The sequence below is a fragment of the Ziziphus jujuba genome, chromosome 4, assembly GCF_031755915.1.
Source record: "Ziziphus jujuba cultivar Dongzao chromosome 4, ASM3175591v1".
NCBI classification, from domain to species: domain Eukaryota; kingdom Viridiplantae; phylum Streptophyta; class Magnoliopsida; order Rosales; family Rhamnaceae; genus Ziziphus; species Ziziphus jujuba.
In genome coordinates this window covers 9,841,406-9,867,616 of record NC_083382.1, presented here as the reverse complement: position 1 = coordinate 9,867,616, position 26,211 = coordinate 9,841,406, and the positions used below count along the sequence as shown (strand labels likewise).

The following is a 26,211-nucleotide window of genomic DNA, read 5'->3' as shown; positions in this document are numbered from 1 at the left end:
TCTAATACGATCTGTAACAGCCCAGACCACCCGCATACGATATTGTCCTCTTTGGGCTTGGGGAATCCTCTTACAACTCAGCTCTTAAGGTTTTAAAAGGTCTCGCAGTGGTTAAGGGTCCCATTCCTTCACCTATCAGTCCGACTGGCCCGGGCCTTAGGCCCAACTACGATATTGTTCGCTTTGAGCCTGGCCCTCACAGTTTTGTTTCCCTTGGAAGACCTCGCAAGGGAAAGGTATCTACACCCACTTATATGGAGTGTTTCATTCCCCTTTCAAACCGATGTGGAACTTCACACTACACGAATTATCTCAAACACCAGCTAATTTCTAAATCAAAAGCAAGCATTGATCTCCAACAAGATGATGACATGAAACAGCCATTAATCAATGGAATAATTCTGAAGGAAAACAATGATCAATTCGGAGATCAAGATAATTCAGAAAAACAAACATGTTCTAATAGAAAGAGATCTGCAACATTGAAGTGGGACTAACAGGGCACTCAAATGTCGCCGCGGCGATTTGTTTTGTCGTGGCATTCGATTCCCCAGACAACATGCTTACAAAGTGGATTACAAATTGGCTGGGCACGAAATTTTGGCCAAGCAAAATCCAGTTTGCAAGGCCGATAAATTGGACTACAGACTTTAATTTTAGTTAGATTAATCTGTTTAAAGGTTGTTTCGAAGGGTGGATGGGTTTTATTGCCACGTAATTTTATTTTTCTATTCTACTACTATTTATATGAATTTTACAAAATGGTTAAACAAAAAAAAAAGTCCCTCTATTTTGAATTTTTGTTTTGTTTTGATTTGTATGTAGCGTGTACTTTATCTACAGTTCCGAGTCACAATCCTCACTGTCAGGATCCATCCAGGATTCCTTTTCAGAATCCTAACTAAGTGCTTATCTCAGGAAAATACTATCGAATCTTCCAATGGAAAATCCGACAGTATCTCTCTTAAAGGTTGAACTTACCACAAAAATTATCTGTACGAAGATGTACTCCTATATGGTACTACTGTATTCCTTCCACCTTACTATAATAATTTCCACAATTTGCAGTCATTCGATATCAAGATATATAAAAACATATACACAATATAAATGAACTAGTGAGTAAAGAACTAAATATATGTTCAAACATTCATGTCTGCCCACACCACCCACTTAATGTCGTACATTTCAATTATCGTTTTACCAATATATAAATGTGTAATATAGAAAGAAATGTAATACAACCATCACATCAACAATAATATTAATAGCAGTATTTTTAATGATAAAAATAGTATTGATATAATTTTCCTGAAGGCTACCATATTACCATACATGCTCGAGGGCTATCATATTTATTCGAAGGTAATCACCTGTCCAAGGCTATCACATAATCACAGTTGTCCCAAGGACTATCTCATTTGCCTAAAAGCTACCATTTGTCCAAGACTATTATACTTATCTAATGACTATCTTTCTTGCCTGTAGGCTGTGAGACTCGTCCGAAGATACCATATGATAATAGTAATAATAATAACAATGATAATAAAAATAAAAATAAAAATAAATAATTGTAGTAATAAAAATAATACTAATAACAATAATCATAATGATGATTATAATATTAATAATAGTGAAAATAATTGTAAACGTAATTCTGATAAATAATAATTGCAATATTAATAATAGTAATATTTTAGAATTCAAAACATATTATGAAATATACACTCGTATCGGGGGGTACAAGCGGTACCCTTTAATATGTTGCACAAACCATGATTTCAGGTCGCCGACACACTGCTGCCAATACAGTCTGAGGTGGTTGCTTAGATCGACCGTCTAATCTCCTGGACTCGTAGGCAACATGGTTACGAGTCTAGCTCTTCATGGATCACATCAGATCAATGTCGCCATACAGTGTGATATATACAAATATAAAATATATATAAAAGATACGTAATGTACATATGATATACCAGTGATGCCCGACGGTGCCTAACATCTCAAAGCACCGCCTGACGAAGAGGTTAAAGAGAGAAATCTATATCCAGGCCACCCCGGCATCCCAACAGCGCCGATACTATAAACCTCAATCCCGACCATGGAAGGGGCAGCTATGGCTAATATCAAACTTGCCTGCCCTCGGTCCAATGGCAACCATAGGAGAATATAAACTTGTGTGCTCATCACACTCCGCCAGCGCGCTAATCACATTCACAACTATAAAACACCGGTACGTGTTTGGTGCATCTAAAAACTATAAATTTTTATAGTATTATTAAAATAATGAGTTTTGATAAAATTAGATAAAAATCAAGTTTATGAATAATAAATTAATTAATTAATTAATTAATACATAAATATATTTTTTGGAAATACTCAAATTTAAATAAATATTTTTCTTCAAATCCATAAAATCAATTTATTCCAAAACAATATAAAGAAAAATACATAAAAATTTATACATAATTAAAATCACATAAATGCATTATTTATGTATCAAAATTTCAACATTTAAATCAACAATATATTTAATAAGAATTAAATCATAATTTCATATAATTAATCTCTTCCACAATAATTAAATACCATAAATAAATAAATAATTAAATGCATAAACATATTTATTTTTATCACAGTAACTTAATATAATTAGTTCCTTAAACCTTCAAATCAATTCATCCAAATATCATTAGAACCATATACAATTTCACATATAGTTGAGTACATAAAAATACATTCTACTAAATACCATAATCTTATAGTAAAATTAATAATAATTTAACAGTAATTTAAAAATTTACAGCTTACCAACTTTTTGAAAACATTAATCCAAGATCATATTTATTCAATTCAACACAATTTAGCATCTTCAATATAAATAATAATTATTTAAATATTAAATAGATAGATAATTCAGATGACCATATTTAAATAATAATATTTTATTAAAAAAAAATATTTTTCAAAATACTCCATCATAATTCACAAACAATGTACCAAGAGAAAGCTAAAAAAACAATGAACACAAAACCAACTTTCGTTGAGTTCAAAACCATCAGGATTGATCGGAAAACATACAGAAAGATTTTAAAATAAAATTTGATAAAAATTAAAGAAAAACATACTTAAAAAAATTGTTTCATTTTGTTTTTTTACCTATATTTTATATAGATAAAAGTTTAAATTGAAATATATATATATATAATAATATTCATAGAAACTGTCTATTTAAATGCTAAATTGTTAATTTCATCAAACTTAAAAAGAAAAAAAAAATGGTAGAAAGACCAAATTGACACTTACCCTTACGTGCATAATGAATTTTCAATTAATAATATTGGACCGGAGACACCTAATTCGGGACAGAGGTATCACGTGGAAGATATGCACAAACTGAGGATTTCATATTTTGGAATAGTGGAACGTGTCTACCTGTCAGTGTACCGACTGCTTGCTAAAAGTGGGGCTTTGTTGTCTTTTTGCTTGCTTGGCCAATTTATGTGGTGAATCTTGGAGGTTGTGGAGCAATGATTCATTAATGCAATTGATTCTTCCATTGAATTGTCTCTATCATGACAGAGAAATGGTGCTCAGAGACTAGTGATTTTATTTTATTATTATTATTATTATTTTTTTTTTTTTTTTGAAACTTTTGGGAATAACCGATCATTGGTTAGTTAAGTAAGCGGCCCGAGTCTCTGTACTCCTAGTTTACATATACCAGAAAAATCCCAAATACCAAAATATAAGTGGAAGACAAAATTAAATTTATATCAAAACTACCTCCTCTTTTTTTTTTTTTTTTTTTTTTGATGTTTTTAATTTGGGAGTTTGAGAAACTGGGAGATGAAGAAACTGTTTTTCTTTTTATTTTGAGAGCGTGAGAAACTGTAAGACAGAGAAAGTAAAATGTTTGCCATGGAAGCTGGATATGTGATGGATTTTGGTTTTTACACTAACCCTTCTAAAATGGAAAAAAAAAAAATATATGTGTATTTTATCATCCTTTCAAATCAGTGATAGTTTAAATATTTTTAAATTTTGTTAAATTATTAGAAAATTATAATTAAACACTTATAGACTGTATAATTTAAATTAATTACGTCTAGACTTTTATATATTGATTTTATGTAACTCTAAATTGAATATTTTAGAATTTTAAATTTTTTTAAGAATTTATTTAGCTTTGAATTGAACACAACTCTAAAATACTTAGAAACAAATGCTTTTTCCAAAAAGTGTTACAAGTTGATGAAAAGAAATATTCATTTATTGATTAGAATATGAACATTTTTCATAATATGTAACTAAATACTTAACCTTTTCAGGAAAAAAAAACATATTACTGTTTTTATGAATCAATAAAAGACATTACCAAATAAAGGTATGAATAGAAATATCTTACCCGTTACTGTTTTTATGAATTATTATGTGATATAACAAATAAAGGTATGGATTTAAAAAACAACATCTCTTGTCCCTTTCCCTTATCGTGATAAGATTGGTCCAGTGGTCACGACCGCTCGTTTACAAATTATTAGAATACGTTGGTCTCTAAAATAATATTCGAAACAATAATATTATGATTTTAGCCAAAAAAAAAAAAACAATAATATAATGGGAATCTTGACGGACCAAAAACCAAAGAATCAATTTTTTCTTTTTGCTTTGACATAATAAGATATTTAGTTAACTATAAAATAATAAAATTATTGAGAATTTAAAATGTTTTTTAAAAAATAAATTTATTTTTAAATAGCTTTTGAAATAAAGAATTTATGAATTTGAGAAAAAAATAAATTTTAAAATATGAAAAATAAGATAGAAAATGAAGCCAAAATGTTATTCAAAAATTTTTTAAATTAATTATATATATATTTTTAAATATAATTTTACTTTTTAATTGTAATTATATAAATTTATTTACTTATTTATAAGTTTATTTTATTTTTTATAATTAATCAAACATTACAAAAGAATCTCAAAAAAAACTTATTTTTGAAACTAAATTCTAATTATTTTCCTTTATACCAAACAGCTGATTGAAGTATTTTTTATTTATTTATTTTTTGTGCTTAATTGTTTCACATATCACTAATAATTTTCGCTCAATCGTCACTACAAGACAAAGATTACTTTCGTTTTCTTTTAACTGCAATCTTTTTTTTTTTTTTTTTTCTTTTTTCTTGTTTTTGGGTCCCATTTAAATAGGCAGGATGTCAATGTGTTGTCTGAGCAATCAAAACGTTGGAAAGCTCATAGCATAGGGTATGGAGCCAGCGTCGAACATTGTAAGCAGTTGATTCCCTGCAGCTGATAAGGGTCACCACTCCCTGTATGCACAGTTTCAACACTAAACAGATAACAGGTTGCTTGACATTGTCTTCTACCCCCGGCACCGACACTGTGCTTGTCGTTGAGCGGTCCATAATGCAGTCTCATCTCCTAGTTCTTTTCTGATTTTGAAATAAAAAACTTTTATTAAACACAAAAGGAATTTTTTCCTCTTTTTTTTTTTTTTTTTTTTTTTTTGGGTTCCATTTAATTGCTATTTATTGGATGTCAATGTTTTGTCTGAGCAATTAAAACATTAATTTTTTTTTTTGAAATAAAAAACTTTTATTAAATACAAACGGAATTACAAATCTCATGTCAAACTGGAGCAATCGAGGAAGCCAAATTGGCACCTCAACTAACCAGGTAACAAAAGACCCAAGATTTTTAGCATACTTGACGATTCCATGAGCAACCTGGTTAGCTTTGCCATTTGCAAACGAAACAATAAAGCCACCATGATGATAACAGAAACTTAAGCTCATCCACTGAAAAACAGTTTACATCTAAGCTCGGAACCGAAATTGGTAATAAGGGAGGAACCATAGCTGGCTCTGATGGGGCCATGGCTCCCTGCCTTTTTTATTTTTATTTTTATTTTTACAATATGTGTATTTTAATATATTTTAGGCTTGTATCTTATAGTTTACATATTTGGTCCCCTATATTTTATTAGTATCCATGATTATCAACAAAATATTAATACTTAAAGTTTGTAATTATTTATAAGTTATTATTAAAACAGTTGAAATAATAAATTAGTTGTATAAAGAAAACTGATTAGTTTGTGACCTATTAATCAATCATGTATTATAATCTCTTCAGTCTTACTCTTTCTATTTTTTTTTTTTTTTTCTTCTTCTGTTGACCAAATATAATTTGTTACTCTAAATTAAGCTTCTTATAAGATAGGAGACTGTGAAAGTATTTTACCATCACATTGACAAATAAAAACAAATAAAAACCTCTTACTTTTGTATATAACCGCTAAAAGCTTAGTATTTCATATGGTCTTTTAATCTTTTTTTTCTTCCAACATATTTTTACTTGTATTCAATAAAATTAAGTAATTTAATTTATACCTTTTTATTTTCAAAGAAAATAAAACAATTAATTATGCGAAGTTCTTGTGTAGTTTTTTTTTTATTTTTAAAATAATTTGATTTAAATATTAATTAATTAATTAATTATTATTTTTTTATATAATGTAATTTAATTCTTGGTCCTCCCCACTCCAACATTACTGGCTCCGCCCTTGGTTTGGGAATCAGTTAAAATCTCACCATCGATAAAACCTTCCCCCAAACAAAAATTTATTACTTCCTAACAGCAAGCAATTTAGCAGCTAAAACACGACACATCTTTTAAATTGGAATCGTAAAAGCACCCTATAAATTAATAGCAACATCTCCGACAACCGTAATCCCAACATGTATGATCCTCAACCTCCAGCAGAGCATTTTATCCTAAACTTAGTTGGCACCAACAACGAAATCTTGGGTCACCTTTGCAGCTTTCTTATGGTACAACCAATGTCATCAACCTAGCTTGTGAGTTTTTGATATCTGAAAATGCAAAACAAAAGGAGAACGTATATTATTTTAAAATGACACAAAAAAAAAATAGTAGTTTTATCAATTATACATGATATAAAAAAATAAAAATGGAAAAGAATATCCACTCGATTGCATTTTGTAGCAATCAAAAAAAGAAGAATGGAAACACAGAGAAACAGAAGTAGCATTACATATGACTACTGAAACTCTATAACCAACATGCATTTAATAAATCAATGGTCATTCTTAAAGTACAGAATGTTAAATAACCAATCCTCCTATCTCACCCACCACTAAGAAGCCCAGCTTAGTGAACCCAACATAATGGGAGATTACTTGTTTCATGGAGCCGGTAGCCAGTGGTCAACACTAGTTTATATACTTTAACACTTCAACAAATATAAAATAAATATTTGAACAGAAAAAGATTGATTGAAATAAAGAAACCAGTACTAAAATCTTTATTGATAATTTGAATATATATATATATATATATATACATTGGTGAAAAATGAACAGTAAGATTGATGTTGCAGCCATTGTTGTAAAATAAGAAGGGTTCCAGTCACATAGCTACAAAAAGGAGAAGTCATTTTCACTTCTACATGATTTCAGAGATTCTGAATTGTTCGCTTATAGTACTAAAAGTTATTAGCCTTGAGTTGTCAATGAATGAATTTGACATTTAGGATGTTATTGCTTGTCAATACTCATATGAAGAAGTTCTCGCCTGCAGCTAATAATGTCAAACAATTCTCAATTACCAGAATTGACGCTTGCAAGTTCTCTTCCCTGAAATTAGGACATCCAAAAGCCTCTGCCTTAGAAAGTCTCGACAACTGTTCTTGATAAGCTTGTAGGATGGAGGGGAAAAAAATTAAAGGAAGAAGTCAAATGTTGAAACCTTGGACTTTTAGTAAGTATTAGGACTTTTGGAAAGGGCTCAAGTTTCGGTGTACAGCAAGAAGGTTATGATGAACCAAAACCATAATTGCCTATTATCAGAGCCAGTTAGAGTGGGTAAATTGACATGGGACTTGGGAAACCTGCATGGTAAATATAAAACCTGAAACAGTTGCACTATTTTTCACTAAGCAAATAACATATTCGTTCTTTATCTCCAAAGCCAGCATATTTATATAATGGACTAGATGAGGAATGAGGAATATGATCTACAACTAGACTATTAATACAAGAGCTTAATTCACATAAGGCAAGGGAGAGCCTAGGGCATTTTTTTAAGCTTTAACCACCTCAAGCCAAACAGAGGTGGTTTCACTCCCTGTGAAGAGGTGGCTTAAGAATTTTAACGAAGTAACCTGAACAACCATGGAAACAATTATTTAGATAATTTTGTATTTCACACAAGCAAAAAACATAGGAAGAAACATATGAATGCTTCTCATGACTATCACTCATCTAGATTGGCCACTTCTAAAAATTGGACACTTTCTCTCTGTCGCTAAATTTTGACATATCCAAAGCTATTCAAGATCCATTATCTATTATCCATAACAAAAATGTAGCAGTCTATAAAATATCTCTCAGAGCAATATAATGCAAAAGCCTCATAGCAATCCCGGATTATTTCACAGTTGAAGGCAACATTTTAAATTCTTAATGGACAAAAGCCCAAATTTTTATTTTTATTTTTTTGAACATATGTAATAAATATGTACTCAGAATAGTTAGAGATGGAAAAAGGTTCAACCAGTCAACAATTAAAAGAAGGCTGACCTGATTAACTGTTCAAACTTCAAATATCAGGAAGACTTAAAGTACCTGGATAACAAAGAAAATTGGAAAATTCAATATAAGAACAAAGTATCAATACAATCAGAGAATAGAAACTACATATACAAATATAATAATGCATGTATTTATGCAGAGGGCAACACCCCATGAAGCAAACCATTCGTTTTTCCTCATATAATAATGCAGACTTTCCCAAAGCATAAGTCTTTCCCCAAACATTAGGCAATCTAAGCACATATATATGTTATTGGTATTGTCTGTGCAAGTTGGCTTGCAATGGCAAACTTCCCAACACAAGCAATACCACATAAATAAGAAAGTAGATAAGCATAGTATTCAACTTCACACCGTGCTTGATAACAGTAAGAAAGTATAAATAACTCAAACCTTCGCATGGTAGAACCAAAGGAGCCATACTGCAAAACTCTAGAACAAAACAGGGCCCAGTGCAAGAGAAAGGAGGAGCCTTGCCTTCTTATTCTACAAATTTGCAAAGTAAGAATATATATACCTATGTGGTAATAATATTAACAATGAGTAAAAACTTACATTTAGCAAGCAAGACTATAATATCAACATTAACAATGAGTAACAGGGCAGGGGCCAATGATGCCACATAGGATTTATCCTCCATGACAGTGTTTGCAGCATCCATTCTTCTATAACAATAGCATTAACAAGAAAAGGACATAGTTTCTCTATCAAATGAAGTCATCTAAATGTGTTTTCTACTAAAATGCAATTAGTATAGACTGTTGCTCTCAAAATTTGGTAAGTAGCGACCAACTTTTGCTCGTTCAAGAACCATTGGTCTGTGAGATCTAAATCCAACATTGAACTCTTCCCAAGAAGTTTAGGTTCACACTGAAAAAAATAAATAAATAAATAAATACAAGTTGACTGATTACAATCTCAACAGGGAGAAACAACATGAGTAATCTTTAGTAGCTATTGACGATAAATGTGACCTGAGATTAATAATACAATAACATGGAGAAATAAATAACACTGAGAAAATGAAAGATAAAATTACATGCATAATAACATGGAGAAACAAATAGCAAAATACAATATAATACATGGAGAGAGAGAGAGAGAGAGAGAGAGAGAGAGAGAGAGACAGAGATAGAGACAGAGACAAAGACAGAGAATCCACAACCCTCTGAAGTAAACAACCGCATATATTTACAAATACTTTTTGCTGAATTCTCAAATATATTTACAGATTGCCAATAAAAGAAGCAAGAAGTATGACACATGTTATTGTGCATTCCATCTGAAGCATCCAGAAGCATTGAACTATTATCAGCAGTCAAAGGACTAAAATTTGATTAATAAATTTGCACTTTAAAAGAGGTTTGAGAATATGATGGTATTCTAGAGTAACAAAAGGAGCTAAAAAGAATAAAAGAGGTATACATGGCACGAAATTAATAATAATATGATGGCTAACAGTCGAAATGCCGATTGAACCCAAGAGCTTTGGAAGTAGTTAAAGCACAAGGATAATCCTTTAACTAGTAGTTGGATCTGAATGAAAACAAGGACAATCTCTGTTACCTACAAATCTCCATTTCCAGCAAGCGAACTCTGCTCTGCCTCCATTGCCAACATGTGTTCTCCCCTTGAAAAACAACACACCCTAGTCCCTCCTGTAATTTCGTATTCTGCATGCCTAACATAAACTTACCATGTATAAGCCCACTTCACTTCCTCGCTCTACCAAAACCTTAAAAAGTAAAATTGAAAGACAAGTAAACACAAAACTGTATTGCATTCTCACAAAAATTAGAGCATGAACCTGAGAAACAACGAAAGACACAAAATTTAGGGAAAAAGCACTCGAAATATCCCCTTCTGATTTATCAAATTGGAAGAATTCAAAATTCTGGTAAAAGGTCATATAGGAGGGGGGCAAATGTCAGGAAGCCTAAATAGAGGGTCACAGTATCTGGTATAATAGGTATAAAAGAAGAACATTTTGATGGTGAGAAATTATTAAACGCCAAAATTAAATCAAATTTGTCTATCGGTTTTCACTACCTAAATACATCTGAATTGTTGAAATTATTTAAAAGTTAATCTCACAAGAATAAAACATTTTAGACGTTCACAAAATTTTCACTCTGTGTTTTTTCTTAGAAACCAAACACAACGCAAAAATGAAAAAATAATAATAATAATAACGATCGATGTAGAGAGACCTTGAAAGTGCTTATGGAGGCGACGCCAAGCGTGGAAATCATAAGCCTTCCAAATCCGGAGCCAAGCGTGGAAAGCAAAGCATAAGCATAAGCATCATAATTGCAGAAACAGTGAAAGTCAGAGATTGGAGATTGAAGAAACAATGACAGTCGGTGACGACCCGAAACCATCACAAATTGCAGAACTGCAGTCCACCGTCAACAACCCCCGATCAAATTCCTGTCCGAAGAAGCTACCATTGTTCGCTCTGTGAAATAAGTCTTCAATGGAAATCAGAATGGCAGAGATTGAGTTCAGATTCCTAGACAAAGAGGATGAGGGAGAGAGAAGCGGGCTACTGTACAAGGAGGGTGAGAGAGAAGGTTTAGTTTTATGCTTTTACGGTGGCTTAGTCCTATCCGCGAGACGAACTTTATTTTCTCATTTTCTATTTTACCGGCGATAAATTAGTCTTGCTACTAAATTATTTGGCATCAGTTGCACTAGTTTAATTTTGCCAAAATTTCAACAATTTAGCGACAATATAATCCATGGCAAACTGTGTTTTTGCAGCTTAATTTTGTCTTTAGTGGCATTTATATGTGGTAACTTTTATTTCTGCCCACAACATTTTTGCTAAAGAAAATCAATGGCAACTACAACACATGGCCAAGAAAAAACTACATAGTGGGAACATTCATATTGACATTACAAATATTGTTACTAATGAAATTTTTCTTGCAGATATTCATATATATATATATATATATATAACAATACATGATTGATAACAAATTCAATTCATATAACAGAATAATAATCACTGTGGAAACTAACGTATCAAGAATAATATTAATATGTTCTTCCGGAGAGAGCTAGGTAGCATTCTCATGAAATTAAAGGAACTGCCTCACCAAACTATCAAAGTCTTTGGATGAAGAGCCATCCGGAGCAATGGCCTCTTCAGCTAGTCTTTTCCACTCCATGACTTTCCTTTTCAAGTTTTTACCTCTTTCTCCTTCCATCAGCTCCCTAACAAGCTGTTCTACTTCCTCTCTCTTCACTTCATTATCAATCTTCAATCCGATCCCCCATTCCTTGCAAGTATATCGACAGTTCATCGGTTGGTCCCCATAGAAGGGCCAACACAGCATTGGAACACCAGAAGACAAACTCTCAATGGTTGAATTCCAACCACTGTGTGTTAAGAACCCTCCAATTGATGGGTGATTAAGAAGTTCCTCTTGTGAACACCAACTCGCAATTAGGCTTCTTTCTTTAGTTTCATTCACAAACTCAGGTGGCAAAATGGCTGATTCACCAATTACCAAATCTGGCCTAATTATCCACACAAAAGGGTGTTTGCTATTTGCAAGTCCAAATGCAAACTCCACAAGTTGTTGTTTAGACAACATTGCTACGCTCCCGAAGTTCACATACAAAACCGAGTTTGGTGCTTTGGTATCAAGCCATTGGAGGCACTCACTTTCTTCCTTCCAAAGGCTGTAATTAAGCTTCAAAGCGTCTTCTTTTATGCCATTTAGAAGAAGCTCGAGAGGACCAATTGCAAACACTGTCGGCAGCATAGCCGAAAGAGCATCCAAAACATCTTTCTCCAATGCATAGAAGGTGTGGAATATAACTGCTGTAGCTTTATGAGCTCCATTAGTTGCTTCCGAGCTAAAATTATTAAGGAGTTTACAATCCTCTGGATTTGCTGTCGAAGGAGAGCTTGGTAGATCTTTGACGTGTATATCTTTCATTCCCAGAATCCAGTCTATAACTGTGTCTAAAAAATCCAATCGTTGAAATAGGGGAAAAAAATTCGACAAATCAGTTTTTACAGTTTTAATAATCAAACAAAGCGTTTAGCTATATTTTTCTACTTGAACTATTACATCTTTTACATTTTGACCTTAAATTAATTTCTAAAACTAAATAAATAAATAAATAAATAAACATCAACAAGCAATTTGATACAATAAATTTGAAAACTTAGGCATACGTATTGGTGAAGCATGAAATGAAACTGATAAAAAAAATTTTCCAATTGAATTATATGAGTTATGGATGGTTAGTTAATTCATCAAATTCATACATAGAAAATGCATAATTCAACTAAATCAAGGCCAATTTTAAGAGTGGCTTTCTCATGAAAGAATACAATAGTTTAGGGGCCATACAAGACTTTCTTTAACTTTTAGAGGAAAAATTCAAACAAAAATGATACTAATACAAATTTTTTTTTTTTTAAATATCTTTTTTGACAAAGATATTAATTCATATATAATATGTTGGTTTGTGTGTTCTGACCTTTACTTGGATGATGGCCTAACTTTTCCACCACAGTATGATATTGTTTCATGCCCATGAAGAAACAAGCAGAGATAGTGTATAACAACACCACAGGAATTCCTAGCTCTTCTCCAGCGGTAATAGTGAACGACAACATGGTAGCATCGGAAACAATGCTTGTCACCGGGGGCATGTTGGAATTTCCGTTATCATTGAGCCTTTTTAGGAGGTCACGAAATGGAGCCAACATGTTCTCTTGGACGGCTCTACAAAGAGCAAACACATCTTGGGTGGTATCATTATCTGATGGAGGGAGGCCGTCCGGAATTGTTTCGAATCGGAAGTCAGGCAAGCCTTGGAGGGAGTCAGGACCAAGAGATTTAAGAAATCGTTTGTGGTTGTACTCGGTGTTCACAAAAGTGATGTGAAAGCCTCTTGAATGAAGAAGCTTCGCTAATTTAAGCATGGCTTTTATATGGCTTTGAGCTGGCCATGGAATACATAAGACATGAGATTTACTATCAGCTTCTGTCCTAGAACCCATTTGTGTTTATGGTTGATCTATATGGTAAGAAATATAATTGTGCCCTTAATGTATTTATACCATAGTTCTGGGATCAATTACAAAATGAAATCTCGTGGAAGCTGCTTCCCTCACAGCTGTTGTACACCTAAAGGGATAAGATATAAAATATATACTGCTCTCTACATTCAAAGCCGCCATTTGTTTGTACACTTCTTCATGTATTTGCTTGTTGGGCTTGATCCCATGTGATATGTTTGCATTCATTGGGCTTTGATGTTTGCCAATTGGGCTTTGCTTTTGCTGTGTTAACATATTGTTTCTACTCAAAAAGGTTTAGAGGAAGGTAGACCCTTTGCGCTTTATACTTCCTTTGGGGGCTCAGCTTGAGAAAGACTCTTTTGCTTTGCGCTGTATACTTTTTTTGGGGCTTATCTTTATTTTGTCATGCTACACCCTCTCTAAATTTTTATCTATAAATTTTTTAAAATATATAGCTAATTAATACTTTTGTCATATAACTTGATTATGGAAGATCAATAGCATAGAATTAAATGAAAAAAAGAAGAAGATTATTTGGGACATTGCAAATTTTTTGATATTAGAATTAAGGGATTCAAACTTAGAGTTTACAAAATGGTTAATATGATATTAGAATGCTTCAAAATGTATATTAATTTAACACAATTTGTTATGGAGTTTGTTATAAAAATGTGGTTTTTTTTTTCTTTTAACTTTATGTAATTTATTTAAGTTTTAAATTACCAAATAAAAAATTGTGAATATAGTTTTCTTTGATAACTATTAATATAATGTGTCTTGTCATTAAAATAAATACTTACAAATTTTCTGGTGATTGATTTTTGCTTAATTTTTTGTCATTGCTAATGTGAACTCAGAACTTCGCATATGGAAAATTAAAAAAAAAAAAATATAAAGTCTGAATCCAGAATTTATAATTCGGATGGTAACAACAAAAAATAAATTTAGGTGCACGTATTAATTGCTATATACAATTATTGTACACTCAGTATTGTCGTTAAACTTCTTTAGTGTACACTACAGTCATTGTCATCCTTCATTGTTTTGTCAATTCGGTTAATGGGGGACGACAATGGAACAACACAAATTCAAGGAGTGGCCACGACTGTAAAGAAAAGGAAGAGACAATAAATACGAAAGTGATGCTATGGATAGCTACAAATTTAAATACAATTAACGTAACAATATAACAACATAATAATTTAACTAAAAAAATTAATGTAACAATATATTGAAAAAATAAAAAATTGGCAGAAACATAATAATTAAAATTATTGCAAAAAGAAGAAATATATATGTATTATATACATACAATAAAAATTTTGCAACTATATATATATATATATATATATAAAAGAATAAAGCAAATCCTAATATATAACTAAAAAAATACTATATATTTATAAAATTTGATAAACAATTAAGGCAGTGCAAAGGAACACCATATATACATGCGGACCAAGAGTAGGTTGGCATATGACAGAGACTTTAAAGCAGGTACATATATTGAGCAACAATATTAATAATTCAAGAAATATCAAAATTATTTATCAAATAACATAATGATATTAATTTTTCCAACCAATAATATATATATTCACACGTCATAGCAATATTATATTTAATCAAGTCATGTGCTAAATAAATTTTGGTAAACATCATCAAGCTATGAAATAAAATTTTTTTAAGTTGATTAGCTACTATAAAATTATTTAAGGGTAAACTACACAAAGCCCCCTTGAACCATTTGATACAATTAGTTTTTAAAACTATTTAATACTAATAACTTCCTTAAACTATTAAACTAACAAATAAAGCCTTCATTATATATAACACATTTTCCCCCTTAAACTAACTAAATGCTAAAACATATTTTAATTAATTTAACAAAAATACTCTTCTAGCGTACCGATTTTATCATTTTTCAAATAATTTAGTCGAAACTTTTTTAATAATGTAAATATTAAAAAAAATGTTATCTTCAAAAATTATTAAAATAATATTCTTTTGATAAAAAATTAAAAACAATATTTCCTTCCAAATTATGAGAACATTATTTTCTGCAAAAGTTATTAGCAATAATATTTTCTTTAAAATGTTATTAATTTTAATTAAATGAATATATTCATTGTGGGCATTTAAGTAATAATTTGTAAGTATCAAATAATTTAAGAGATTTTATATGATTTATCCATTATTTTATATATTTTAGATATCATAATACTATAGAAACTACGATTCCAAGTTTGCTGCTCCAACCATTACCAACTAATACCTATTCTATTTAGTACTTCAGGTGCTTCTACTGCATCCAATGTAAATCCTATAGCGGATCAATTACAACATGCCTTTCGTACTAGTAATTTCTGCAATCAACTCTATATCTTGTTCAATAAACACTAGTTGTTCGATCATGTTCATAATGAAATTTATAGCCGGATTGTTCTTGCATTTCATGGGACTGACGTAAAAGGGTAGGGATGGCTATATTTCTAGCAGTGAACTCTAGGACAATATGAAGCACATGGATACAAGTTATATCTTGGAAAAAAAGACAATTCTAAAACCGCTTGTTTACGGACAAGGAAACTATAAGTAATGCTAAGATGTTACCAAGTGATGTAACCAAATGTGATGCAGTTTGCTTTTATTTATGAGTAATGCTAGAGATATATTAATAAACTAAGTTGTTTATCAAATGTATATGTATTACTATTTTCTTGGTCAAAATATTAACATAACCTATATATAATTAAATTAGTCTTTAAAAGGAGAAATTCAATTGAGTATAAGCTAATCAATTAATGACACATATATATTTGATGAACATTTTGGTAGACTATCTGATATGTACTTCTAGCATTATTCTTTATTTAGTATTATTTGTTCATTTATGTTTAGGATTCACATAGAAGTGACATATGTAGTAAAATATAATTTGCGATCGGCATTATTTTTGACACATTTTGTTTAGGAGAAAAATTAGTAGTTCATGTAACCATATATAATTTTTAGTACTACAAGGGAAAGTACAAGCTAAAATATGAGAGCATATCTTCAGATTCAATTTATTACCCATCTCCAACGTGTTTAACAACAAAAACCAAAATGAAAACAACGACAACAATAAAAAAATAGAACAAAAGAAATTAACTAAGAAAATCGCCAGCATATAAACGTGTACAGAAAAAAACCAATACCCTTATATTTTTCAGTCTCCGGTTGAAGTGAAGCTAGAGATACCTAGCAAACCCTATTCAAGAAATTAAGTGGCTAACTAAATTATCCAAGTCAATGGATGAAGAACCATTAGGTTCAATAGCCTCATGGGCTAGTCTTTTCCACTCCATCACATTCTTTCTCATTTTCTTACCCTTCTCTCCCTCCATCAACTCTTTCACAAGCTTCTCAACTTCCTCTCTCTTCACTGCTTCTTTGTCCATCTCCATTCCAATACCCCACTCCTTGCAAGAAAATCGGCAGTTCGTGGGTTGATCCCCTAGAAATGGACAACAGAGTAATGGTACACCTGAAGACAAGCTTTCCACGGTTGAATTCCAACCACTATGTGTTAAAAAACCTCCAATTGATGGATGATTAAGAACCTCCTCTTGTGGGCACCAACTCCCTATCAGTCCTCTTCCTTTCGTTTCCACGGAGAACTCGGGTGGCAAAACAGCTGTTTTACCGACTACCAAATCAGGCCTGATTATCCACAAGAAAGGGTGTTTGCTATTTGCAATTCCATAACCAAACTCCATGAGCTGTTCTGGCGACATGACTGCTATGCTCCCAAAGTTGACGTATAAAACTGAGCCTTTTGGCTTGGTATTGAGCCATTGGAGACATTCGCTCTCTTCCTTCCAAAGACTGTATTTGAGTTTCAAAGGGTGTTCCGGTATGCGATTAAGAAGTAGTTGAAGGGGACCAATCACGAACACTTTGGGAAACATCGATGAGATCGCATCCAAAACATCTTGCTCCAGTGCTTTGAATGTGAGAATAATAATAGCTGAAGCTTGATGGGCTTTTTCTGTTGCTTCTATGCAAAAGTTGAGCATAAAATGATCTGCTGTAGTTCCTGACCAACAAAAGCTTGGCATATCCCTAACATGCATATCTTTCATTCCCGGAATCCAATCTATAATTGTGTCTGAAATTTAAGAAAAAAGAAAAATGAAGAAAATCAAATAATTAATTAAATTGTAAGGCTAATATTAGATTAGAAGTCTTTCATATGTGTGTGTGTATATATATATATATGTATATGTATATTTACCTTTTGGTACTGGTGGAGGTCCTAACTTCTCTAGCAGTGTACCTAGTTGTTTGAAGCCCATGAAAGAGCAGGCTGGAATAGTATAAAAGAACACGACCGGAATTTTAAGTTCTCGTCCGGCGGCGATGGTGAACGGCATGAATCCGTCGGAAACAATGCGAGTCACTGGAGGGGGACTATCATTGCCAGTTCTGGTCATATCATTGAGTCTTTTGACTAGATCACAAAAGGGAGCCAACATCTTCTCCCTGATGGCTTCGATAAGAGGAACAAGGTCCTGTGTAGCATCAGCATCTGAAGGCGGAAGGCCGTCAGGAATTGTTTCGAACCGGAAGTCAGGCAAGCCGTGGAGAGAGTCGGGACCAAGAGATTTAAGAAAGCGTTTGTGGTTGTACGCGGTGTTGACAAAAGTGATATGAAAACCTCTAGAATGGAGAAGCTTTGCTAATTTAAGCATTGCTTTGATATGGCTTTGTGCTGGGGTTGGAATACACAAGATGTGATGAGTTTTATTATCAGCTACCTCTTCTTTCTTGGAATCCATAGAGGCTGGCAACTCTGTAGAGTTTTTTTGCACTCAAAGTTACGAAGAAGGAGCAGCCTTATAGCTTTTTGCCTTGATATGTTATCTTTTGTGTACTTTAATGGCATGCCAAGTTGGGTCAAGAGGACCAATTATTAGGTAGGTACTTCAAAGTTTCCAACAACTACTTCTGTTAAGTTTCTAATAGATAGCACGTTCAATTGTTACCCATTTTTGTTTTTATTTTTAATATTATTATCACAAATTGTTACCTATTTTGTCATCTATTCCAAGAACTCAAAAAGACAACCCCCCCCCCCCCCCCCCCCCCCCCAAAAAAAAAAAAAAAAAAAGAACCCGGTTAACTATGAATATTAAGCAAACACACAACACAACACATATCAGCATTTTAAATATGTATAATTCACTATTCATACGTATTGAGATCCCAAAAATTAAATAAACGAAAAGAGATAATATATATATATATATATATATGTACATATTGAGACAATTTTTATCACATTTAGATCAGACAATGCGGATCAGGAAATTTTTTCCGCAGGGTTTCCACCAATCTTTACATAAAAAGTTAATTGCAAATCTATTAAAATAAAACTAAACACATTCCATGAAAGACACAAGATAAATTTTAGTTTATGTTACAATTTAAACATCTAAAGTAAATTAAAAACGTAAAAAAGAAGTAGCAAAAATATTGCAGCTTATGTAATTCAAACAAAAATTAAATAGAAAATAAATTATAAATATTTATACTTTTTTTAAGAAAATATTTGTGAAAATAAATTATAAATATTTATACTTTTTTTAAGAAAATATTTGTACTTGCATATAAAACTATACTAAAATATTAATTAAATATGTATATAGTGTTAAAATATTTAAACATATTAAATAATACTGATTACATATAAAAGAGATGATAAAAAATATATTACAGATAAGTGAAATAGAAATATTAAAAGAAAACAAATAAATGTGACAAAAACAGAACAAAATAAAAAAAACGAAAACAAAAGAAAATTAGTAAAGGCTGAGACGACTAGGGCACAAATGTAATCAGGAAGGGGACAAAAATAAATAGTTAAAAAAACCATTAAAATTTTAAAAATGAAAAAAAAAAAAGAAACAAAAAACAAAAAACCAAAAACAAATTGAGTGGCCGTCCGCCTCAGGGACCAAATATGATGGGCGTGGAGGTTAATTATGATGGATCTAGTCCATGTAAATGTTTTTTTTATTTTTTTATTTTTGGTGTAAAAATTCTATCACTTTTCGATGTAGATTGCCAATCCACCATGTCGTGGACGTTTATGCGCAAGTAACATATCTATTTATCGTAGTGGAATTATTAAAATATTTGTTAAATTTATTTATTAAATAATATAATATATGATAATATTTAATTAATATATTTTTTAAAATTTATCTATTTAAAAATTTAATTTTTTATTTTTAATTAATATATTAATCAATAATATTTTAATATATATTATTTAATAAATAAATTTAATAAACATTTTAAAATATGTACTTTAAATATTATTTATCACATAACAAAAAAGTTGAGTGATTTCTTTGCAAAAAGTAAAAATAAAAATAAAAAATAAAAAACTTTTCATATATATAATGAAACTTTAAATATTTGACTACAACCAACAAATATCATAACTTACTTAAGCACATACCATATTTGTTTGATTTTTTGTGATTTTTTTATTATTTTTCTAAAATCTTTTATTCTTGGTTTTTTTTCCTGATTATTTTTATTTCTTTTTCGTTTTAAATCTTTGTTTCTTCCTTCTTCTTTTCGTTTAATTTTTTTGGGCAGTATCACTTTTTTTTCCTCTTCAATGTTCTTCCCTTATTTCTTTTATTATCTTCTCTTTTCTTTTCTTTCTTCCCTCTTTAATCTTTTTCTTTTCAATTTTTATTCTTTTATAATCTTGGTTTATTTTTTTATTGCATCAGTTTTAGCTTTAGTTTTTCTTCTTCTTCTTATCTTGCCATTTCTTTTTCTATTTTAAATTTAATTTGCGTTCTATTTTTATTTTTATTTTGATTTTTTTCAATTTTTTATAGATATTTAAATTAATATATATAATTTTGTTAATTGAAATTAATGATTTTGTAAATTAATTAGATTTTTTTAAAAAAATAATTAGATAAAGGAATTATCTATTTATTTTTATATTCAACTAATTTAATTTAAGTCATTTTGCTTAATTCAAAATAAAAGAGAAAATTATTGTAAAATAATCAATAAATTATGTTATAACTTATATTCATTTTATTAATTATTTTATATATATATATATATATATCTATATATACATGGCTCCTATATAAGATCATGGAATTTAATAAAGCCCAAAATTATTCTATTCTTAACTGTTGAATTTTACTAACAATTAGATTTGGCTTAATACAATCTCACTTGACTTTTTTATTTTTTATTTTTATGTTTTCTCATCCAAAACTCATATAGCCTCGCACAACAACGCCAATGGGACCCAGGAAAAACTCCATAGCCATCGTAAGCTAAGCTAGATCCAAAAACAGCAAAGTCATTACTTCAAATACTTTCTAATATATTGATCTAGTTCAACTATGCTTTTTCTAATATACTGTTCTGGTTTCTCTGTCTATATTGCCAATATATATTTTTTATTAGAAATAAATGGTATTGTGGTGTTCTGTTATCATCAAATTTTAGAAATTTCAAAATTAAGAAACTTGCTCTGTTACACACCATATAAGTCGTAGAAAAGAAAAAAAAAAAAAATATATATATATATATATATATATATATATATATATATATATATATATATATATATATATATATATATATATATATATATATCTTTAGTTCATATGTCAGAACTTCATACGTAATTACATACCATATAAATAGGGAAAAAGAAAAAAAATCCATCATATTCTGAGACTCACTATTATTTTCTCAAATATTTCATGCTCAAAAATAAAAAATTTAGAATCACAGTACTTGGATGACAGAAACATAAGCGATAGACAAGAAAACTCAATAAATAAATAGATAAATAAAAAAGCAACTGCAATGTGGTTTAAAAAAGATAAAAAGGAAAAAAAGTCCTTGGCATGTGTGGACTTAGGACCTTTAGTGTGTGGGATTGAAATTGGGATTTCATGTTGGATGTGAGCATCTGATAGAATTTAAAAATTTTACATCTATCAAATAATACCCTAACAATGGTAACTTGTAATGATTCAAATTAATTGAATGATAATATCATATTATGATTTGTATATGATGGACATAAAACTATAAGTGACATTCCCACTATATTGTGAGATCATTGTCCGTGCACTGCAGTTATTGGATGGCGATTACACATAATCACTTACTAATTAAACAGTCAAAATCCACCGAAAGGAGAACAAGGTTTCCATATTAGCAAAATCGAAATAATATGTATAAATCATGTATCTATTCAGTAATGTTATAGATACTAAAATTTTTACTAGATTTATTTATTAAATATTATGTGTTGAAATATTATTAATTGATATTTTCATATAATCTAAATATGAAAAAATAAATTCTTAAATAAATAACGAATTAAAAAAATAAACCACTTAAGTATTATCTATCATATACCATGTTATTTAATAGATAAATTTGATAAATATTTTAATAAATCTAATATTTTTGAATATCCATAATGCTATATAATAAAATAGACAACATGGTAGCATCGAAAACAATGTTTGTCACCGGGGGCATGTTGGAATTTTTGTTATCATTGAGCCAGCTTTTTAGGACGTCACGAAATGGAGCCAACATGTTCTCTTGAACGGCTTTACAAACAGCAAAAACACATCTTGGGTGGCATGATTATCTAATGGAGGGAGGCTGTCCGGAATTGTTTCGAATGGAAGTCAGGCAAGCCATGGAGGGAGTCAGGACCAAGAGATTTAAGAAATCGTTTGTGGTTGTACTCGGTGTTCACAAAAGTGATGTGGAAATCTCTAGAATGAAGAAGCTTTGCTAATTTAAGCATGGCTTTTATATGGCTTTGAGCTGGCCATGCAATACATAAGACATGAGATTTATGATCAGCTTCTATCCTAGAGCCCATCTGTGTTTATGGTTGATCTGTATGGTAAGAACTATAATTGTGCCGTCAAAAATCAGGGGAAAAAGACCTCTAAAGTCTCATCTTAATGTATTTATTTATACCATAGTTTTAGGGTTAATTACAAAAATGAAATTTCGCGGGAGCTGCTTCCTTTCTATATGAGGTGTTTGGGTAATGATAAAGTTAGTGAGAATTTAAAATTCCCTATGAAAGTGAAATTTTTTCTTGTTTAGATAGTTTCTAAAAGGAGGAATTTGTGGATCTCAGCAGAAAATAAATTTTACAATGTTGGAAAGTGAGAGGGAAAGTGAATTCTCTCAAAAATTTGTCATTTTAAAATTTTTTGAGAAATTAGTTTTACATATTTTTTAAATACAATTTTACTTTTTAATTTTAATATATAAATTTATTTAATTACTTATAAATCCTATCTTCTCCTATAATTAACCAAATACTATAAAAAAAATCCCAAAAAAACACATTATCTAAAAATTATATTAAAAAAATTAATTTTCAAAAACCAATTTCCTTAAATAGTTTCTCTTTCACCAAACACCCAAGGATGCATCTTATGGCTCTCTATATGGTATAGTACAAAATATTCAACGTCATTTATTTTGTATTTGCTTGTTGGGCTTGGTCCTATGTGATGCGTTTGCATGCATTGGGCTTTCTGCTGATCATTGGGCTTTGTTTTCGTGCTGTTGACCTGTAGTTTCTACTCAAAGAGAAAGGTTGTCTTTTCCTTTGGGGGAATTTGGCCCAATGCCCCCATAGGGATGAGCTTTACGATTTTTACCCTTTCATTTGCTATTTTTTTTTTCTACCCTTCAATATCTATTTTAACCTTAAAAAAATAAAAAATGACTTAGATATCCTTTTATGTTTTAAACAAACAAAGAACAAAAATATACTTTTTAGAAAAAGAAAACAAAGGAGGTGAAGTAATTGTTTTTACAAGAATACACAAAAATACAAAAAAACAAAACTTGCCGTGGAAAAGCCAAAGGAAGCTTCATCTCAGTACCCAAAAAAAATACAAAGAAAAAACAAAAAAATAAAACTTCATCTCATCTCAGCACCCTTGAATGGCTATCTCCAAGGTAATTGTTTTAATATTTTTGTTTATTTGTTGCTGTGGACTGGTGTGGGTTTGTTTTTGTGTGGATTTTTTGCCTTGCCGTGACCGGTGTGGATTTGTTTTTGTGTTTATTTGTTGCCTTGCCGTGGACCCGTGTGGATTTTTTTTTTTTTTTGTGTTTATTTGTTACCTTACCGTTAAATACTTACAAATTTAGTACAATGTGAGACATTGAAACTTGTGATTTGTGTTTAGAACCGGTTAAAAATGTGAAATTTTTGAAGATTTAGGTTTTTGTATGGAAGTGATTATAACCTAGGTTTTAGGATAGATTGATATTAGGTATTAGTAGGAAATGAAGAGAGGAAAAAAATGAGGCTGGTTTGGCCTTGAACGGTGGCCAGACGTGCGAGAAATAACCGAGTCAAGAATCAGATCGGGACTGGTTCAGGTCAACTCGGACAAAGGTTGAAGATGGATCGAACGACATGTCATCTGGGATGAACGACACCCAGACGACACGTCGTTTTTAATTTTTTTAAATTTTTTTTTGAAATTTTTAAATTTTTTTTTTTTTGGTTCCATCGACATCCCTGAGCATGGAAAATAAATAAAGGATGAAGGCAGGGAAATCAATGAATTTGATGAAGAATAATGTTAGTTTGTAATAATGTTAGTTTGTAATAAAAAAACATAATATATGTATATATATATTTGTTACAACTTAGGGATATAAGGATTTTTACCCTGATCGAAGTTTAAATCCTAAAGCTAAAGGTGTTATCTCACTAGTACATGATACTCAAACTCTGTCTAGAAAACTGCTTTTGTGGGTTGAAAAGAAGAATTTTTTTAAAAATGTACTTGACCCTTTGGAAACTAATTATATTTCTTTTTGGATTTGTATACAGATAAATCCTTGACCCTAAACTAATTATACAGATAAAATAAATATAAAATGAATGATTTGTATAGCATATATTGGTATCGGTAGGTCTGAGCTTTTATAACCAAATCAGGTTAAACACAAGCAGTATGGGGAAGAGATGTAGCTACATTAGTTGACATACTCATATAGAAGTGGTGGACATGTTGCAGTCCAGCTTAACCTATATGTTCAGTTTATAGTCTGCAACTTTTTGTGCACATTTTTTAGACATATATTGTATGTTAAGAAATAATTAAATATAACATGAATATGATATGTATATATACAGTCTAAAGGCTGGTTTTGATTGGCTTATAACAATTTGTCTGTTGCGTAGCTTCTATGTAGTCTTCCACCTCTATACTTCACTTTCTTGTTTTTCTATTTTGGCTGAATTGACTACTTCCTCTCCAGTCATTTCAATATTTCACTTTATCTGCTTCTGCATGTAGCATCATAATTGGCCACAATTGTGGGTTGCTCTATGAAAACCCCACTTTAGACTATAGCTGCATTAGAAATCTTAGTTGCTTTTCAGACCTTTTTTCTTTTAAGTTTTTTCTCTTCCTTTTTGCTAGGGTAATTTATTACTAAAAATCAGTACTTGGAGATAAGAGAAAAATACTTTATGATTAATTAGAATTGAAGTTGAGAATTCCAGAGTTAGTACTTTTTAATTGTTAGTACTTTCTAAAGGTATATATATATATATATATATATAGAGAGAGAGAGAATATCGGTGCATAAAATTTTAGGTACACGGTTAGCTAGAAGCAAACATGCAAACACTTTATCCTCAAAAAAGAAAAAAAAAATTAAAGAAGAAGAAGAAGATAGAAAGATTTGGAAGTAAACACACTGCTATACAGTAAATGTTCAGTAAATGTTTTGTAGATGGCATACACAATATCCTTAGGAAGAGACCGTATGAAATTGAGGATTGCGGATATTTATATATGTATACATAGTTGACAATGTGGTTAAAGGTGGATAAAAATTTATTAATGTTGTCAATGTACATTTGTAGGTTGTACATTATAATGGCACCAAAGAGGAACTTGCGAGGTCAACAGAAGAAGGGAGGTAAGAAGGTGGAAAGTAAGAGGTGTGGTGGTAGCACAACAACACCCAACTCTAAGCATCGATGAACTACTAGGCAGAAATCCAAAGCTGAGACAGGAAGCGCCAAACTTCGAGGGCATGTTCCACTTTCCTCTCCCCCATCTGATATGGTAAGTTTTATATTCATTTATGTTGTTTTTTGCGGTAAATGATAAGACATTTGTCAGTATTTATTCATGAATGTGAAAACTCAAGAAAAACTTCACCCGATGGCCATCGGTAATTACCGATAGGCCACCGGGATTTTTTTTAGTTCATTGTAGGTTGATTACCGATGGTTTCATCGATAATGACCACTACTACAAAAATGTGAACCCATATGTCTTAAGATTTAGTTGGAAATTATTATTATCAAGTTAGGGTGGAAAAATAGGGTATGATTAAATTGTTGACGTTAGTTCCATTTATGTAATTCATTTTGCAGCCCATTGACGCTCCAAA

General features: G+C 30.8%; 2 protein-coding genes across 16 annotated transcripts; both read right to left on the bottom strand.

Annotated features, from left to right (window-relative positions):
- Positions 1-6,633: 6,633 nt before the first annotated feature.
- Positions 6,634-13,752, bottom strand: LOC107416709 (7-deoxyloganetin glucosyltransferase-like). Of its 15 annotated transcripts, none has more exons than XM_048471779.2 (8): positions 13,146-13,752; positions 10,853-12,621; positions 10,209-10,377; positions 9,036-9,512; positions 8,631-8,675; positions 7,798-7,939; positions 7,658-7,685; positions 6,634-6,902 (listed from the first exon to the last, which is right to left on the bottom strand). In XM_048471779.2, the coding sequence occupies exons 1-2, from the start codon at positions 13,669-13,671 to the stop codon at positions 11,729-11,731; spliced, it is 1,419 nt and encodes a 472-aa protein (XP_048327736.2). In that variant the 5' UTR covers positions 13,672-13,752; the 3' UTR covers positions 6,634-6,902; positions 7,658-7,685; positions 7,798-7,939; positions 8,631-8,675; positions 9,036-9,512; positions 10,209-10,377; positions 10,853-11,728. The 15 variants fall into 15 exon arrangements, with proteins under 15 accessions (XP_048327736.2, XP_048327734.2, XP_048327732.2 ...); XM_048471777.2 differs by having other exon boundaries at positions 7,658-7,939; positions 9,036-9,128; positions 9,198-9,512; XM_048471775.2 differs by having other exon boundaries at positions 7,658-7,939.
- A 2,984-nt stretch (positions 13,753-16,736) lies between these two features.
- LOC125421801 (7-deoxyloganetin glucosyltransferase-like) lies at positions 16,737-18,641 on the bottom strand. The gene is made up of 2 exons (XM_060816219.1): positions 17,972-18,641; positions 16,737-17,845 (listed from the first exon to the last, which is right to left on the bottom strand). Exons 1-2 carry the CDS (start codon positions 18,513-18,515, stop codon positions 16,950-16,952), a joined length of 1,440 nt encoding a protein of 479 aa, XP_060672202.1. The 5' UTR covers positions 18,516-18,641; the 3' UTR covers positions 16,737-16,949.
- Between the last annotated feature and the right edge of the window lie 7,570 nt (positions 18,642-26,211).